At 41.1% G+C, this 19,120-nt stretch overlaps 1 protein-coding gene across 1 annotated transcript in view; it reads left to right on the top strand.

Moving 5' to 3' along the window:
- The window catches only part of LOC137235148 (glutamate receptor ionotropic, kainate 1-like), a 2,828,327-nt gene that overhangs the window by 2,008,900 nt on the left and 800,307 nt on the right, over positions 1-19,120 (top strand). The window contains exon 8 of the mRNA XM_067758305.1: positions 2,509-2,673. Within this exon, the coding sequence (XP_067614406.1) occupies positions 2,509-2,673 (165 nt within the window). The remainder of the gene's footprint in view (positions 1-2,508; positions 2,674-19,120) is intronic.

Below are 19,120 nucleotides of genomic sequence, written 5' to 3'. Positions count from 1 at the left end.
GGTGCGCATTTGCATCTGCGCCTATGACCAACCGCCCTTTGCGCCCTTCCTCCTGTACTAGCATTTTGCACTCCATCGGTGGGACCTCCGCAGCATGGGCCATGTAGCAGGACGCCAGGATAAATGCCTGCTTATTTTTTTGCTCAACGGCCACCGCTACGAGATCCTCAGTGGTGTAATTAGGCAGCATATATGAATGCAGCTGTTTCCTTACCATTACTACAGCTCGCACCTGTCCTTCCGTTTGTGCGTAGTAAACGCCAAACCCGCGCGCGCTAAGTCCAGAAACCTTTCCTCCCGATGAGAGCCACGGCTCCTGGATCAGCGCCACGTCAAATGAACCCTCCTCAAGGGTTAGGAGGAGTTCGCTCGACGCCACTTTACTGTGTTGGAGGTTTATCTGTAGGACTCGCAGCACCATTGAGCTGTTTGTCCCCCTCCAGCACCTTCGTCTTGACGTCGTCGTCCTCCCCTTGCCCTTTTGGTTTAGAGTATTCGAGGCCCCCTTCAGCCTCTCGTGACTGTTGTGCAGGGTGTTCCTCTGTGCGAGTCACAGCACCATTTAGCGGTTGGTCCTCTTAGCCCGTTCGTGGTGACGTCGGGGACCTCCACCTGTCTTTTTTCCCTTAGGGTTTTGAGGTCCTTTTCGACTTCGCCCACCTCTAGCGTGTTAGGGTTTTTATCCTCGGGACTTCTTTTCTTGAGCCGCATGTAAATTTTGCCAGTGCCAAAGGACATTTTACCAAGCTGCGTGTACAAAATATCCTCCGCCTGCTTGTTTATTTGGAAGATGTAGGACTGACCATCCTCGGTAGGCCGAGATACAGTAAGTACCTTCCAATCCTTTGTCGGTATGTTCGGATTCTGATTCTGCAGAAGTCGCAGTGTATCCTCCGACTTCGTCACACATGGTATCCATACCTTAACTTTGGTACCGTGGGGATTTGCGCTTTATCCACCACCTCAAACCTCGCGTTCCTGCCTTGCTTTTGGTGGTTTGGAATCACTTCCTCCAGCCACCGCAAGCTCGCGATGTTGTCGCACGCTATCATGTTCACACCATTATACCATCCCCCCGAATCAAAGGTTGGAACGGGGCTTACTTGGTTGTTCCCGCATCATCTTAAGCATTAAGTGAATAAGCTCCCTTTCCACAGATCTCCACCTTTCAGTAGTAATTTGCCCCAAAGGACTGCTGCGATCAACCAGCGCCACAGTCAGTGACTGCTTTGCCACATCCCTCATCTTCTCGGGAAAAGCAGGAGTCTTATTGTTATCTCTCTTTGGCACCTCCGAGAAAGCCGGAGTCTTAGCGTTAACTCCCTTTAGCGCCTCCGAGAAAGCCGGAGTCTTAGCGTTATCTCCCTTTGTCTTATCACCTACTTCCTTAATTGGAACTTCCCTTTGACTCGCAGCTTTCGAGGTAGTTGCTACCTCGCTATTGGAGCCCATCTGTCTTAAAGCTTTGGGCCTACTTGTCTTGTCTATGCGACTGCCCTGCCTCGCGGCTTTAGGACTGGGTCCTTTCTGCTTCATGAAAGCAGGCTTGTCGCCTTCCGCCGAACGTTGCCTCTTCATTCTGCCATTCGACGCTTCTTCCTCCTCGTACCGGTTGCAGAACCGAGGGTTTCTCGCAGCAAACCTTTTGAACTGCCTTCGATCTACTTCTACCGCTTCATGGGCCCATTCCAAGCGCTTGATCTCCACTTCTGTTGGGTCGACCACTGCTCCCAAGCGTTGTACAATTCTTAGTGCTGTATGGTACTGCGAGATAGCTCTTTTACTTCTTCTGCTCCTTACCCTTCTCCACTCTTCTACTCCGTTTTCATATGTGTGCTTCTCCAACACGGAGTTCATTGAATCAGCACTACTCTCGCTCCCCGAGTCCGACGCATCGCTTAATTCGTATTTGTCGTCCTTGGATTGCGACTCAGTCCTCCTCTTTACATCGTCCTTATTACAGTCAGGTAATGAGTCGTTCATCTTGGTCATACGACCACCTGCCCGAAAAGGCGGCCCGGTATCGGGAAGGCTCCGTTCGAATACAGCCGAATTTATCCCCTGGATGCAAATCGTCCAATAGGCACGGTCCGCATAACACCCTGGATTAGGGGGTTGGCAGTTCTTGGTCACCGACATCCCGCCGCCCTCGTATGAGGCGAAACGGCGTAGATGTCAGTCCTAAACAGCTCCGCCTCATAGTCAGGCGCTATGGAGTTCGGCTAAGCCCTCACACCAACGACAAGGTGCCTACCCTAGTGAGGGAAAAATACTCAGGTACAATGTAAAAATATTTTTCTGCAGACTAACAGACTAAGTCTTAATGCGCTATGTATTTTTAATAATAAATAAATTGAGATTAATAAATTGAAATTGATATAAAGCCGTGAGCTTAGCAGACCTTAAAAATTTAAGTGCAGATACATTGTAAGCGCTTAAAAAAACACAGCTTCCCATTTGATACAATCCTTGCTTTATTCTTATTTTCTGTTATTATTTCTTTAAAAGGATCTTGAAGTTTTCGACTTGGAAGACTTTAAATACAACGGGGTCAATATTACAGCATTCCGTTTAATTAATGTAGAAAGCCGGAGGTACGTCGAAGTTTTAGAACATATGCAAAAACTACCGCATAGTGGATTAGATACCGTAAATGGAAAGCCATATATACAGGTAAAATGATATTAAAAATTGTATTGTAATCAGAATCGCCTTCATTCTTATAAACAAACAAAAAATAAATTTAAACAACTTATTAAAAATTTTGTAATTCAAGGAGTAAAGGGCTATTATAAACTCACGTTTTAATAATCATAATTTATTTAAAATTATATAAAACGATAAAAGGCAGTTCTATTTATTGGAAAAAAATTTGCGACCGTATAAATTTAACAAAATATTTTTTTCTTCATAAATTGAAATTACATAGGTTGCTAGAATTTCAACCACAACTCAAAGGTGTGAAATTTTTTGTTTCCATTAGAGCTTGAAAACATTTTTTCAAGTGAGCGTGGTCACCAACCGATTTTGGTAAGTTGGCAAGGTGTATATATAATAGCCAGGACAACCTCCATGCCGAGCTCTCATTAGCTTTTGGTTTACGGCTTACAAAATTTAAAATTTTTTTCCGCCGTTGCACTTAAGCCATTTTCCAAAACTCTACCACGCTTCTACTTTTCGCCATAAAGTCAACCCACATATCAAGTTTCATAATTTATCGGTCTTTGGAAATTAATTATAGCATATTTCCTCAAATGTAAAGTGCTATTGCATTTAAGTTAAACTAAAATAAATTTATAAACTTAAACTAAGCAATACAAACACCCTCCATTACTCCCACTCACAGGGATTTAATCTTAAACAGATTGAAAGTAACTTTCTGTTTAGTTTTTAGTTTAGAATAATTTTGTTCAGCGAACGTTGATTTCAAGCGATCAATAGGAATACTTATTATTTCATTATCTATTTCTACTTTAAAATTTGTACCGTCTTTTTCAACAACTCGATAAGGTGCTTCGTACGTATGTTGTAAAAAAAATTAATGTTATGTTTAGTTTTAATGGTCTGTAGATATTTAATTATTATATTAATTTCTTGTCTTCAAGACCAAGTTTTTTATTTTTGTAATACCGTGATAGCCGACTATTTCAAAACCCATGACGGTTTATCATAAGCGATCCACACATTGAAGGCTTGACGTTTAGCGCACCAGGCCGTGAATGCACTTTGCAAGTTTGTATTTTTCCCCGTATAACGAATAAATCTAATCTAATATATTTTATTTAGATCTAATCTAATTCTAATATATATTATAAATGGGAAAGTTCGGATGTTTGGATGTCCAGACGTTTGTCTTTGTGCTTCAATCACGCAATAACGGCTGGACAGATTTGGATGAACACACGTAGCCAATAGTCTAGAAGGATCTACTAGCTATATACTTTTCAAAAGGGGAGAGGTCCCCGCCCCCTAGGAACAATTAAAATTTAATTATTATATTTTTTCGTCTTTGTGACTGAATCACGCCAGAACGGCTACACGGATTTTGACACAGACAACTACTAGCGAAATTTTTTCCGAACATGGAAAGAATGGTGGGGGTCCCACGACTCCTTCGAAAAATTACTTTTTAATAATTTTTACACATTATAACTTTACCTTTACTGACCTTCACCAATATTACAAACTCAATAGGTCAAATAAGTCGAGGGCTTACAAAATGAGCAGTGACACCCTCCGTCCCTCCTCCCCCTTCTCTATCCCTTTGGTGTAAAATCTATAAATTGTTAAAACTCAATATAAATTCTCTCCTAAATCAATAATGCTTGGTATCTGGCTCATACAGATCGAGATCTAAACAATTTTGGAAAAACGATCGGTGGTGCTCTCCGTCTCCTCCCGCCACCCGCCCTCCTTCAATTGTTTTTATTAGCACGCTTTTATTAGCTTTACCTGTATGTTTCTTTGTAACTTTTCATTCGCTCCAACGCGCCTGCTGCCTTATTAACATGGTTTTATAATTAGCTCCACCTTATTTGTAATTCCGTTAGGGCCATATCGAGACCCTTCCGGGATCATTTCTGGATGGTTTTCGGGATCCGTCCGGGATCCCGCCGGGGTCATGTCGGGACTTTTCGGGACTATTTCTGAATCATTTTGGGACCCTTCCGGGATCATTTCTGTATAGTTTTCGGGATCCGTCCGTGATCCCGTCGGGGTTATTTTGGAACATTTTCGGGACTTTTCCGGGGCCATTCCGGGACTATTTCGCGATCATTTGGGGACCCCTCCGGCATTATTTCTGGATGGGTTTCGGGATCCGTCCGGCATCCCGTCGGGCCATTTCGGGCTGTTTTAGGATCATTTGGGTTATCTTCCGGCATCATTTCTGCATGGTTTTCGAGATCCGTCCGGGATCCCATTGGGGTTATTTCGGGACTTATTTTCGACTAATACGGGATCATTTGGGTGCCTTCCAGCATCATTTCTGGATGGTTTTCTGGATCCGTCCGGAATCCCGACAGGGTAATTTCGGGACTATTAGGGGATCATTTGAGGACCTTTCCGGCATCATTTCTGGATAGTTTTCGGGATTCGTTCGGGATCCCGTCGGGGTCATTTCAGGACTTTTTCTCTCTCGACTAATACGCGATCATTTGGGGACCCTTTCGCCATTATTTCTGGATAGTTTTCGTGATTCGTTCGGGATCCCCTCGGGGTCATTTCAAGAATTTTTCGTGATCATTTGGGGTACCATCCGGCATCATTTCTATATGGTTTTCGGGATCCGTCCGGGATACCGTCGTGGTCATTTCAGGACTTTTTTGCGACTAATACGGGATCATTTGGGGACCCTTTCGCCATCATATCTGGATGGTTATCGGAATTCGTCCGGGATCCCGTCAGGGTCATTTCGGGACTATTAGGGGATCATTTGAGGACCTTTCCGGCATCATTTCTGGATAGTTTTCGGGATCCGCCCGGGATCCCGTCGGGGTCATTTCGGGACTTTTTGGAATCATTTGGGGTCCCTTCCGTCCTCATTTCTGGATGGTGTTCGGGATCCGTTCATTTCTGGGTAGTTTTCGGGATCTGTACGGGAACACATCGGATCATTTGGGGACCATTTCTGGATGGTTTTCGGGATCCGTCCGGCATCCCGTCAGGGTCATTTCGGGACTATTAGGGGATCATTTGAGGACCTTTCCGGCATCATATAAAAATGGTTTTCGGTATCCGTCCGATATCCCGTCGGGATCATTTCGGGACTTTATCGGGCTCATTTTGGGTCCCCTCCGGCATCATTTCTAGATGTTTTTCGTGATCCGCCAGCGATTCCGTCGGGGTAATTTTGGGACTTTTTCTCAACTAATACGGGATCATTTGGGGACCCTTTCGGTATCATTTCTGAATGGTTTTCGGGATTCGTCCGGGATCCCGTCGGGGTTATTTCAAGACTATTTCGGGATCATTTGGGGTACTTTCCGGCATCATATCTAGATGGTTTTGGGGATCCGTCCGGGATCTCGTCGGGGTCATTTCGGGACCATTTCGCGGCTAATACGGGATCATTTGGGGACACGTTCGGCATCATTTCTGAATGGTTTTCGGGATCCGTCCGGGATACCGTCAGGGCCATTTCGGGACTATTATTTATTTATTTATTTATTTATTATTATTATTACAGCTTTTATGCCTAGATTTACAACATATAAACTTATCACATGTAATATGAAATCTCTATCGTATCACAGTTGTGCGACAATATAAGTATAATTCATTTTTAAACATATTTAAGTCTTCACAGTTTCTAATTTCTACAGGAAGCTCATTAAATCTTTTTAGACCTTTATAGAACAAGTTAAGCTGTCCTCTTTCCGTTGTAAAGAGCGGAAGTCTGAAGCTATTTTTATTTCTCGTATTAATATTGTGAACGTCTCTTTGATATACAATATTGTTGCTCAAATACTCTGGCAGATTACCTTTTTTAATATTAAAAATAAAAATCATCACAAAGAAAAGGATCCGCTGTTTTACCTAAGCCATTGCAATTCGTTTAGCATTTCTCTTGTCGGAGTATCGTATTTTTTCTTTAGAATAAACCTCATCGCTTTATTTTGAATTTTTTGTAAACTGTCTATCACACTATCTGCCACTAAAAACAATATGGCAGGGCAGTAATTAAAATGAGGTTCCAAAATTGTTCTATATACAAGAATTTTATGCTTTTTTGAAACAAATTTTCATGATCTGTATAAAAAGCCTATCTTTTTTGCAATCTTTTGCTTCAAGTCGTTTACATGATCCTCGAATTTCACTTTATTATCAATAACTATACCTAGGTATTTTATTTTATCTACTTCCATAATTTTGCAGCTTCCGATTTTTAGTTCATTTGTATTACTAATAAGTGTTCTACTTAAGATCATATATTTGGTCTTATCAGCATTTATCTTTAATTTATTTCGGCACATCCGGAGATATACACTATCTAAATCTGATTGCATTTTTTCAATAGCTACATTGAGATTTTTATCGCTTATCATAATAAGGGTATCATCTGCAAACAATTTGATATCACAATGGTTTACTGCATTGACTATGTCATTTATATATATTTTAAAAAGTATTGTTGCAAGTATCGATCCTTGTGGAAGGCCGATATTAACAGCTTCTTCACTTGATATAGAAGTACCATTAATTAATATTTGTTGACGTCGGTTGGAGAAATAACTTATAAACCAGTCCAGCGCTTTGTCTCTTATGCCGATACTATACAGTTTATCCATCATAATTTGGTGAGATACAGTTTCGAAAGCTCGTTTTAGGTCCAAAAATACCGCAATTACGTAGTTTCTTTCATTTAGTTGATTTTTCCACTCAAAAACAATTGAATTTAAAACCGTCTCACATGAGTGTTTTTTTCGAAAACCTGATTGCTTCGAAGTTATAATTTTATTTAATTCAATGTATTCTTGCAGCTGCTCTTTTACAATTAATTCGATGATTTTCTCATCTGCTGGCAATGTATTTATTGGTCACATTTCATTGGATTTTATGGTATTTTTGACTTTATAAACTGGCGTTACCGTAGTAAGTTTCCAACAATCTGGCATGGTAGCAGTTAGGGGATCATTTGAGGACCTTTCCGGCATCATATAAGAATGGTTTTCGGTATCCGTCCAGGATCCCGTCGGGATCATTTCTGGACTTTATCGGTATCATTTTGGGTCCCCTCCGGCATCATTTCTAGATGTTTTTCGTGATCCGTCAGCGATTCCGTCGGGGTAATTTTGGGACTTTTCCTCAACTAATAAGGGATCATTTGGGGACCCTTTCGGCATCATTTCTGAATGGTTTTAGGGATTCGTCCGGGATCCCGTCGGGGTTATTTCAGGACTTTTTCGGGATCATTTGGGGTACCTTCCGGCATCATTTCTAGATGGTTTTGGGGATCCGTCCGGGATATCATCGGTGTCATTTCGGGACTATTTCGCGACTAATACGGGATCATTTGGGGACACGTTCGGCATCATTTCTGGATGGTTTTCGGGATCCGTCTGGGATCCCGTCGGGGTCATTTCGGGACTATTTTGGGATCATTTGGGGTATCTTCCGGCATCATTTCTGGATGCTTTTCAGGATCCGTCCGGGATCCCGTCAGGGTAATTTCGGGACTTTTTCTCGACTAATACGAGATCATTTGGGGACCCCTTTCGGCATCATTTCCGGATGGTTTTCGGGATTCGACCGGGATCGCGTCAGGGTCATTTCGGGACTATTAGGGGATCATTTGAGGACCTTACCGGCATCATTTCTGTATAGTTTTCGGGATCCCGAAGGGGTCATTTCGGGATCATTTGGGGTACCTACCGGCATCATTTCTGGATGGTTTTCGGGATCCGTCCGGGTTCCCGTCAGGGTCATTTCGGGACTATTAGGGGATCATTTGAGGACCTCTCCGGCATCATTTCTGGATAGTTTTCGGGATCCGTCGGGGATCCGGACGGGGTCATTTCGGAAATATTTCGGGATCATTTGGGGTACCTACCGGCAGCATTTCTGGATGGTTTTTGGTACCCGTCCGGGACTTTTTCGGGATCATTTGGGTTCCCTTCTGGCATCATTTCTGGATGGTTCTCGGTGTCCGTCCGGGATCCCGTCGGGGTCATTTCGGTACATTTTCGGGTTCATTTGGGGTACCATCCGGGATCATTTCTAGATGGTTTTCGGGATCTGTCCGGGATCCCGTCACGGTCATTTCGGAACTTTTTCTCGACTAATATGGGATCATTTGGGGACCCCTTCGGCATCATTTCTGGATGGCTTTTGGGATCCTTCCGGGATCCCGCAGGGTCATTTCGGGACTATTAGGGGATCATTTGAGGACCTTTCCGGCGTCATATCGGGATGGTTTTCGGGATCAAGTCGGGGTCATTTCGGGACTTTTTCGGGATCATTTGGAGTCCCTTCCGGCACCATTTCTTAATGGTTTTCGGGATTCATCCGGGATCCCGTCTGGGTCATTTCAAGACTTTTTCGGGATCATTTGGGGTATCTTCCGGCATCATTTCTAATTGTTTTTGGGGATCCGTCCGGGATCCCGTCGGGGTCATTTCGGGACTATTTCGGGATCATTTGGGGTATTTTCCGGCATCATTTCTAGATGGTTTTGGGGATCCGTTGTTGTTGTTGTTGTAGCAATGCTCGCCCCACCTAATAGCCGCGACCGATCACAAATTGTCATCAATATCCTCTAACGGGAGTCCAAGGAAACTTGCCGTTTCAACAGGGGTGGACCATAAGGAAAGGGGTGTTAGAGGCGTTGGTTCCACATTACAATTAAAGAGATGGTTGGTGTTATGTGGGGACACATTGCAAGCAGGGCATACATTTTGTAAGTCGGGGTTGATTTTGGATAGGTAAGAGTTTAACCTGTTACAGTATCCAGAACGAAGTTGAGCAAGAGTGACACGCGTTTCCCTGGGGAGTATGCGTTCCTCTTCTGCGAGTTCTGGATATTTTTCTTCAAGTACTGGATTCACCGGGCAATTCCCGACATAAAGGTCCGACGCCTGTCTATGGAGTTCACCAAGGACCTGCTTGTGTTTTTCCGCTTCATACGGCTGGGTTCTCAGGTGCCGTATTTCCTCAAAATGCTTACGGAGATGACTCCTTAGGCCCCTAGGCGGTGCTGGTTCGTCAATCAGATGTCTGTTGGGATGCCCAGGTTTCTGGGTATTCAACAGAAACTGTTTGGTCAGCATCTCATTTCTCTCCCTGATGGGGAGTATTCTCTGATGGGGGGATCCGTCGGGGTCATTTCTGGACTATTTCGGGATCATTTGAAGTATTTTCCGGCATCACTTTTGTATGGTTTTCGGGATCCGTCATGGTCATTTCGGGACTATTTCGGGGTCATTTCTAAATGGTTTTCGGGATTCGTCCGGGATCCCGTCGGGGTCATTTCGGGACTCTTTCGAGGCTAATACGGGATAATTTGGGGACCCTTCCGGCATCATTTCTGGAGGGACTTCAGGATCTGTACGGGAGCCCATCAGTGTAATTTCGGAACTTTTTCCTGACTATTTCGGGATCATTTGGGTACCCTTTAGGGGTCATTTTGTGACTTTTTCTGTATTATTTCGGGATCATTTGGGGACCCTTCCGGCATCATTTCTTGATGGTTTGCCGGATCCATCAGGGTCATTTCTGGACCATTTTGGGATCATTTGGGGACCTTTTCGACATCATTTCTGGATCCGTCCGGGATGCCGTAGGAGTCATTTTGGGATTTTTTTTTTACTTTTTGGGGATAGTTTTGGAATCCTTCCGGGATAATTTCTGGATCCGTGCGGGATCCCATCGCGGTCATTTCCAGACTATCTCGGGATCATTTTGTGACCCTTCCGGAATCATTTCTGTGTGGCTTTCGCGATCCGTCGTGTATCCCCTCGATGTCATTTTGGAACTTTTTCTGGACTATGTCGGGATAATTTAGGCACCCTTCCTATATATTTTCTGGATGGTTTTTGAGATCTGTCCGAGCGCCTATCAGGGTCATTTCGGAACTTTTTCAGGACTATTTCGGGATCATTTTTGTATTCAGGGATCATTTCTGTGTGGTTCTCTGCATAAGTCTAGAAAAGTGTCGTTGTCATTTCTGGTTTTTTTTTTTGGGACTATTCCGGAAACTTTTGGAGACCCTTCCAGGGCATTTCTGGATGGTTTTCGGGATCCGTCCGTGATAGCGTCCGAGGCATTTCGTGGTTTTTCTGGATAATTTAAGGACCATGTGGGGATCCCATCAGGTTATCAGCTCATTTAGTTATTTTTTTTACTCAATTACAAAAATAAAATCCATAAGAGAGAAAAAAAATTTTAAACAGATAACTTGATAAGCAGGCTAACATGAATAGCCCATATATTTCATTTTCTCCTTGCCGACGGGGCCGCGGGTAAAGCCTATTATAATATAACTTGTAAAATATACATTTCACAAAAATAACAAGCTTGGTCTTGAAGACAAGAAATTACTGTAATTAATATAATAATATATATATATTAGGGCGGGTCGATTTAAAAATCGCTCATTGCTCTGTGAAAATCGTATTCTAGGGATCAAAATAAGAAACTTTGCCTCTAAAACGAATTCTGATGTCCCCTTTGGGTCGAACTTTTGGGTAGGGGCAATTTCAATTCTACCTGCTGTGTGTTGTGGTGGCTTAAAAAAACAACACAAGCAATTTTACGATCTGCAATTGTGTCACAGTGATACCTTCATTTTTTAAAACGGTTGAATAAAAAACCCACACAACTATGTTTACGACAGGCAAATGCATCACAGTGATGCCTTGGTTTTAAAAGGGGGTTGTAAAAACGCCAATTTCTAATAATCTTATTTATTTTATTTTCTATTACTATACTAAATTCATTTTTTCATTTACATATGTTCTGACTAAATAAATTTCTAAAGAGAAAAATAAACTCCAAAAAGAAAAAACGTAGGCATTTCAAAGTGGGATTTTTCAAAATTTGCCCCTACGATCCAAAGGGGGGGGGGGGGGGGGGGGACATCAGAATTCGTTTTAGAGGTATGGTTCCTTCGGCAAAGTTTCTTATTTTGATCCCTAGAATATGATTTTCACAGAGCACTGGGCGATTTTTTCGCCTCCCCACAAATCGACCCGGCCTAATATATGTATATATATATAAGGCACGATAAATTCCGAAGAGATTTTAGGCCGAGTTTCTCTACCAATTTGCGTCAAGTTTCTTTCAATTTTTCCTACAAATTGGCGGAACGGGACCTACTTTATTTATGCCGACTCCGAACGGCATCGGCAAGGCAGATGAGTTTTCACTGAGAGCTTTTCATGGCGGAAATAATACACTCGGAGTGCAAGCCAAACACTGCCAAGGGGCGACCCCGCTTAGAAAAATGTTCTTCTAATTAAAAAACCTTGTTTCTGAAATTTTGGTGTTGCTTTGTCCGGGGCGTGAGCCCAGGATCTTCGGTGTGGTAGGCGGAGCACGCTACGATCACACCACGGCGGCCGCCAACGTATTGTAACGAATTTATTGAAAATTCGGCTTATTCAAAACCTTCTGCTAATGTTCGAATCGCTAAGCTGTTGAATAAATAACTCCAATATTCAATAATGCAAAATGGTCTTTATTAGACTACTTTGAGGTACTTCACAATAACACTTATACTTCACAACCAATGGCGTGCCTAAATCAAACTGATTAGTCATGCCTGAGCTTGCGCTGATTTTTTACTCTCGGTTTCCTCGTTCACCCATTTCTCCAAAGGTCTAGTAATTTCGCTAACTGCATTCTTGGTTACCAGCCATATACATGTATATTTGTAGTTTGTAGCCATATGCGTGCGTATATGTGAGTACTACTTCGGCAGATGATTACATGTGTTTGTGAGTATCTCTCCGTTGCCTTGTATGTATGTGTGTAAATGATGATTGATTCGTTTACGTACATAAGAGTGGCTGCTTAGTATCAGCTTAGTGATGCTAGAATGAGCTTGGTGATGCTAATATTCGTCACACTGCCCTCCACCTAAATCAGATCCCCCGATCAGACAAATCTCTCGATCTAACCGCTGCCAGCCTCTCTAAATGAACCACCCTTCTATGTCGTGGTTTCCTAATTGTTTGTATGTGGCATATGGCATCACTGACCCTCTTCGCAACTTTGTACGGGCCTTCCCAACTGCACCCGAATTTGAATGGAACAGCTTTCCGTCGTTGAGGGTTGTATAGCAGTACCAAATCTCCCTCCAGGAAACCTTCCGAATTATTGTTCTTGTCGTACCTGTGATTCATCCTACTACTCATTATCCTGGACCATTCCCTCACACTCTGTTGTTTGGTCAATTAACTACTAAGCAGAACTTGATCATGACGGACTGACTTTGCATCATCAGTATTGTCTTGGCAGTTCACAAGAGTAGTGCGCCCTGGCTTGAAACCACCCTTGCATTCTTTCTGGGAAATTCTTTCTTTTGTTTTAGTGCGTCCATTAGGGTTTGTCAATGCCAATGTTTCTCTCGTAGGTATCTTTGATTTTTCTTTGTTTGGCCCATTCGTTCCATCAATCTTTGCCTTTGACTTTGGTGGAATTTGTTGAATCGCCTCAACCAGCACTCCTTACTGCTGAGCCCTTTCTCCAAACTGAAGTTGAGTCGTACATTCTGGTTCTTATAACGCATATTCCATCTTTGCATCTCGATCCTAATGCCATGGTCAACTAAGAAGTCCACTCCCAATATGACTTCATCAACAATCTCTGCCACAACGAATTTGTGTAGAACCGTGACCTTTCCAATTAAGACTTCACATATCACTTCTCCCTCGACTTGGTTATACTCGCCAGTGACCGTACGCAACCTTGCTCCAGGTATTGGCTTTACTCTCCTGTTGACCAATTCAGATCGGATTAAGGAATGAAATGCGCCCGTATCTACAGTCAGTACACGTTCTTTGCCATACACATTTCCTCTGACGGTAAGACTGCTCGATTTCCTTCCGATCTGCGATACAGATATCACAGGGAATTCAATAGCTGCAGTTAGCTCTCGATCTTTAAATCTGACTCGCTCTTGCTCGTCTCCTCCAGCTTTGTTCTTAAGACCACCCATGCTGTTGAAACCACTAGGATCAAGATTGCAATGACGTGCAATGTGACCTGGCTTCCCGCATTTGAAGCATTTGATAACTCTATCACTCCGCTTTTGCGATCCCTTCAGTGCCTCCGATATTGTGTTCAACCAGTCTGGCCTTTCTACCTCCACACGGCGTGCTTTGAAAGCTGGATTACACAGAAGCGATGCTGTTTTCTGAATCACAGCATGTGATACCGTTTCTGTGAATGGATGTTTTGGTTTTGCGTATGTCGCTCGCTTTGTTTCGATATCCCGTATACCATTAATAAAGCTTTGGATTTTTACCCTTTCGGTGTATTCCACGGGTGCGTCCACATTCGCTAAATGTGTCAGCCTTTCAACATCCGACGCAAACTCTTGAAATGTTTCACCAGGCCTCTGGAAGCGGTTCAGTAACTCCATTTGGTAGGTATATCTGTCTCCTATGCCCGATTCCGTACCGTCGTTCTACAGCAACCATCGATGCTTCATAACTGTTACGTTCATACCCTGGGATGTTCTGTAAGATTTCAGCTGCAGGCCCTTTCAATGCCACGAACAGTGCAGCAAATTTGTCATCCGCATTCCAGTTGTTCACTACTGACGTCTTCTCATATTGTAGCTTAAAGTCCTGGAAAGGAACAGAACAGTCAAAAGATGGAGTTTTTACCTTCGGGTTGCTCGCTGGAACAGCTGGGCGATTTAGTTGTAACTGCTTCATACGACCTTTTATTTATTTATTATTTAAAGTCGACGACAAACTATGGTCGACTGCATAATATAAAAGATATATAAATATACAACTCAAATGATAAAATTTAAGATATATCGAGATTTCAACAATGTTATATTACAAACAAAGATATATTAATGAACATTACACTTTAATTTTAGAATATAATAATAATAAGAAATATGAGCAGAAATAAGATCTTATACCGAGATCTTATACTTAGATCATCGACCTCTGCCTGAAATTGGTTGTATTCAATCCAGGGTTCTCCAACTCCTTTTTCATTTGCTGGACCTTTAATCCACTTAACTTTGCCATGTCCAAGTTGTATTCGAAATCTTCGGAATTTATTCAACAATTCGTCTTCTGACATCAATTGTAACGAATTTAGGGAAAATTCAGCTTATTCCAAACCTTCTGCTGACATTCGAATCGCTAAACTGTTGAATAAATAACTCCAATATTCAATAATGCAAAATGGTCTTTATTAGACTACTTTGAAGTACTTCACAATTACATTTATACTTCACAACCAATAGCGTGCTTAAATCAAACTGATTAGTCATGCCTCAGCTTGCGCTGCTTTTATACTCTCGGTTTCCTCGTTCACCCATTTCTCCAAAGGTCTAGTAATTTCATGCTTGGTTACCAGCCACATACATGTATATTTGTAGTTTGAACCATATGCGTGTGTATATGTGAGTACTACTTCGACCAAAGATTGCATGTATTTGTGAGTATCTCATCGTTGCCTTGTATGTATATGTGTAAATGTTGATCGATTTGTTTACGTACATACGAGTGGCTGCTTAGTATCAGGTTAGTGATGCTAGTATGAGCTTAGTGATGCTAATATTCGTCACAGTGTGTTGTAGAGGATTTTTATTTCGAACACGAATAAAAACATATTTACAATCTTGCAAATCTTTTGGAACAAAAATACCAGTTACATTTTGACAGTGTTTTTGACTCGCTTTAAATGTTCATGCACACTATGTAAATCATCCGATGGATTTGTATTCTCTGTAGTTGAGACCACGGACCGAAAATAACTATTATTTTTTTCGGATTCGAAAAAGTCCGAGTCAAAAAATTATCTTAGGTGGAAATGTTTGACTTCCCAGGTATACCTATAGCAATATCATGTCGAATCATGCATCCGTTTTATTTTTCGAACTTTTTCCATAAAAGGCCACACATAAAAGTAAAATCTGTATTTTTATTTTTTGAGTTCGATAGAACTGGTTAAACTCGGACTTTTAAAAATAAAAGTTAAATCCGAACTTTTATTTTTTAAGGCCAAAATAAAAGACCGGCTTGATAAAAAATAAACGGCTTATCCGAATTAAAAAATTTTGGTACCAGTCGATTCTCCTGGATTCCTAAAATTAAAAGCTTTATGGACTTTTGAAAATTTATGTTAATAATACTAGAAATTTATCATAAACAAACTCTATCGAAAATCTCGTAGTATAAATAGTGAACTTGCGATGGATTTTTGCTATAAATTTCGTTCCAATACAACTATTAGAGTGAAAATTGGTAAACCGCATTCTGCTATGATGGGAAAGCTTTCTAAAAAAAAGTGGGCGTAATCGGTCAGTAGCCACGCCTGTTTCTGTATATACTAATTTCCGCACAGAACGTGCGATATTTGAGTATCTAAAGAAGCCACGTTATGTACATAAATTTGGCGTGTAAATTACTGACATTGGATGTAGTTGATGCACATAATTTTTTTTGGTCAATGGGCGTGGCACCGCCTACTTTCCAAAAAAGATTTTTTGGACTTTAAGCTATGTTTTTGCAAATTGGTAAGCGAACTTCATATTTGTATTTGTACCTACCGACAGAAAAGTTTTAAAATCGAATTAAAGTCACACACACTTGTATATAAAAATATCAAAACTGGCTACTTGAATTCATTGCTAAGTACGTGAATATGTCGGAGTTATTCCGCGGCTATTGCGGGATCATTTGGTGATCCTTCCGGTACCATTCCTGGATGACTTTCGGGATCCCATCAGGGTAATTTCGGGACTTTTTCGGGATCATTTGGGGATCCTTCCGGCATCAATTCTGGACAGTTTCGGGATCCGTCCGGGATCCCGGGGGGATTATTTCGGGACCTTTTTGGAAGTATTCCGAAGAAAATTATACTAGATGCAGAACTTAACCGCTCTAGAACAATCTTCTATAAAAGCGTGCAATAACTGGCGTTCGCTGATGAAATCGATATCATCTGCTTGAGCACCTGCGCCCTAAGTTCTGCTTACTTCAAACTGGAAAACGAAGCGGTAAAGATGGGTCTGACGGTGAATGTGGACAAAACGAAGTACCTGGTGTCATCGATCAAAGACTCAGCGCATTTTCGCCTTGGATACCACGACACTGTTGGCAAACATAATTTCGAAATAAGAGTGGACTTCAGGTGGGCACAATCTATACCGATTTCTCGAAAGCCTTTGGATAACTCCGCTTATTTTACACCTTCTGCAAACGTTCGAATCGCTAAATTGTCCGATAAATAACTCCAATATTCAGTAAGGCAGAATGGTCTTTATTAGATTACTTTGGGAGTAGTACAATCATACTTCACAATTATACTTCACTTCGCAACTGATAGCGTGTTTAAGTCAAACTGATTACTAACTACTCAGCCTGTGCTGCTTTTATACTCTGTGTTTTCTCATTCATCCATTTCTCCTAAGGTGTAGTCATTTCGCGAGACTGTATTCCAGAACAATTGTATGCCTTGCTTGGTTATTAGCTATATACAAGTATATTTGTAGTTTATGTCTATCTTATAGCCATATGATGTGTATGCGTGAGTACCACTTCGGCTGACGACTACATCTGTATGTGGGTTATCTCTTCGTTGCCTTGTATGTATGTGGGTAAATGATGATTAATGTTTTTGTTTTTTTTGCGGTCAGTTTCAATTGAATATTAGTAAGGATCTTAGGCTAGTTAGACCTAATTATGTTTGGTGCAAATAAGAGCTTTATTTCACCTTCTTGCCCAACGTTTTGCTGAATATTCCAGCATCATCGGGGGCTACACTATTTATGTTTTCATAAAAAGATAACAAACATTATTGCATGTGTATAAACTTTCATGACATTTAACATGTAGAACAACCAATTTCACTTACAATAACCATAAACAATAAGAACGCTTAAAAATTAATCATCCGTACCACCTTGCGTGGTAGTTTTGTCATTACTAAAATTATTACTTAAACGTAACATGTATGCAGCGCTTATGCAGTCATAGTTTTCTTTTTTGTTATCGTCTTTTCTCTATTTCTCAATATGTGCAAGCTTTCCAATCCGTATCTGGTCAATTCTCGTTTTTTCCTTATCAATAATTTTGATGTTGTTAAAATCAGTTGTATGGCCACTGCTTATTTTTTCACACCTGTTTTGTGTTCGGCTATTCGTATACCAAGCTCTCGTTTCGTAGTTCCGATATAAATCTTATCACAGTTTTCGTTCTCTTTTCCATTGCATTCTATTTGGTATATCACATTGTTTTGTTGTAGCTTGTCTATTGGATCTTTTGTTCTTGTGTGAATTTTGGATAATGTGTTGTTGGATTTGCAGGCTAAGGTGATGTTTTGTTCTTTTAGTATATTGTGGTCTATTGTACTAAGCTTTGGGATATATGTGACGCTGTAATATTTCTTTACTTCTGTTGTTGCATTTTGTGGTTTATTGTGGGGTTGCTATTTTTCATGATTTCCTGGTTTGTTAGTTCATGTATCAAGTGGTCGGGGTAATTATTATTTTTCAAGATTGTGTGTATTTTTTCTATATTAGTTTTATGGAATTTTTCGTTGCTAATCGTCATTATTTTTCGTATCAGATTTTTCGATGTGTTGATTTTATACTTCGTTGGTTGGGAGGATAAAAGATTAATCAGGCGACAAGAGGATGTTGGCTTCGAGCACCAATTTAAAATAATACTGTTGTTGGCTCTGTGTATGCGAACATCTAGAAAATGGATGCTCTCATTTTCTTCCATTTCTATTGTAAATGGTAGTTTGTGGTGGTATTTGTTTAGTGTCTCGAGGATTATATTCACGCCTTTGCGTTTCAGTATTGCAGAAATGTAGTCTACATATTTTGTGATAAATTTAATGTCAATACTATGTTGTTGTTTTAGCTCTGAGATGGTGTTGTCAATTAGGTCGTCCATGAAAATATCGGCTATTGTTGGTGAGGGCGGATTTCCCATGGGCAATCCAAAAATTTGAGTTTATAGTTTGTTATTGCACATGAAATAATTGTTTTCGCTGAGGCAGAAGTCAAGTATTTGTTGAAACTTTGCTTTTGTGATGTTAGTTGTGTGTTGAATTTTGTCCCATTTTCTCATTATTATTCTAATTGCTAACATTATAGGTATATTTGTAAATAAAGACACGACATCAAACGAAACTAGTACATGTTCTTCACAAACATTAATATTGCTTAATCTATCTTTCAAAATGTATGCACTTTCCACATTATGATTATCAGATATAAGTTGCTTAAGAGTTTTTCCGATAAATTTTGATAGGTTGTAACAGGGTGCCATAACCGAGGAGGAAATGGGTCGTAAGGGCATCTACGGCTTATGAATTTTCGGCAGTCCATATAATCTTGGTACCGCGGCGGCTGCGCAAGTTATTTGCTGTTTCTCTCGTTTGCTGATTTATTTTGTTTTGTAAAGCTCTTCGACTATTT

Source organism: Eurosta solidaginis, chromosome X, assembly GCF_040869045.1.
Source record: "Eurosta solidaginis isolate ZX-2024a chromosome X, ASM4086904v1, whole genome shotgun sequence".
Lineage (NCBI taxonomy): Eukaryota > Metazoa > Arthropoda > Insecta > Diptera > Tephritidae > Eurosta > Eurosta solidaginis.
Note: the sequence above shows the minus strand (reverse complement) of the source record. Positions and strands in the feature narration are given on the sequence as shown.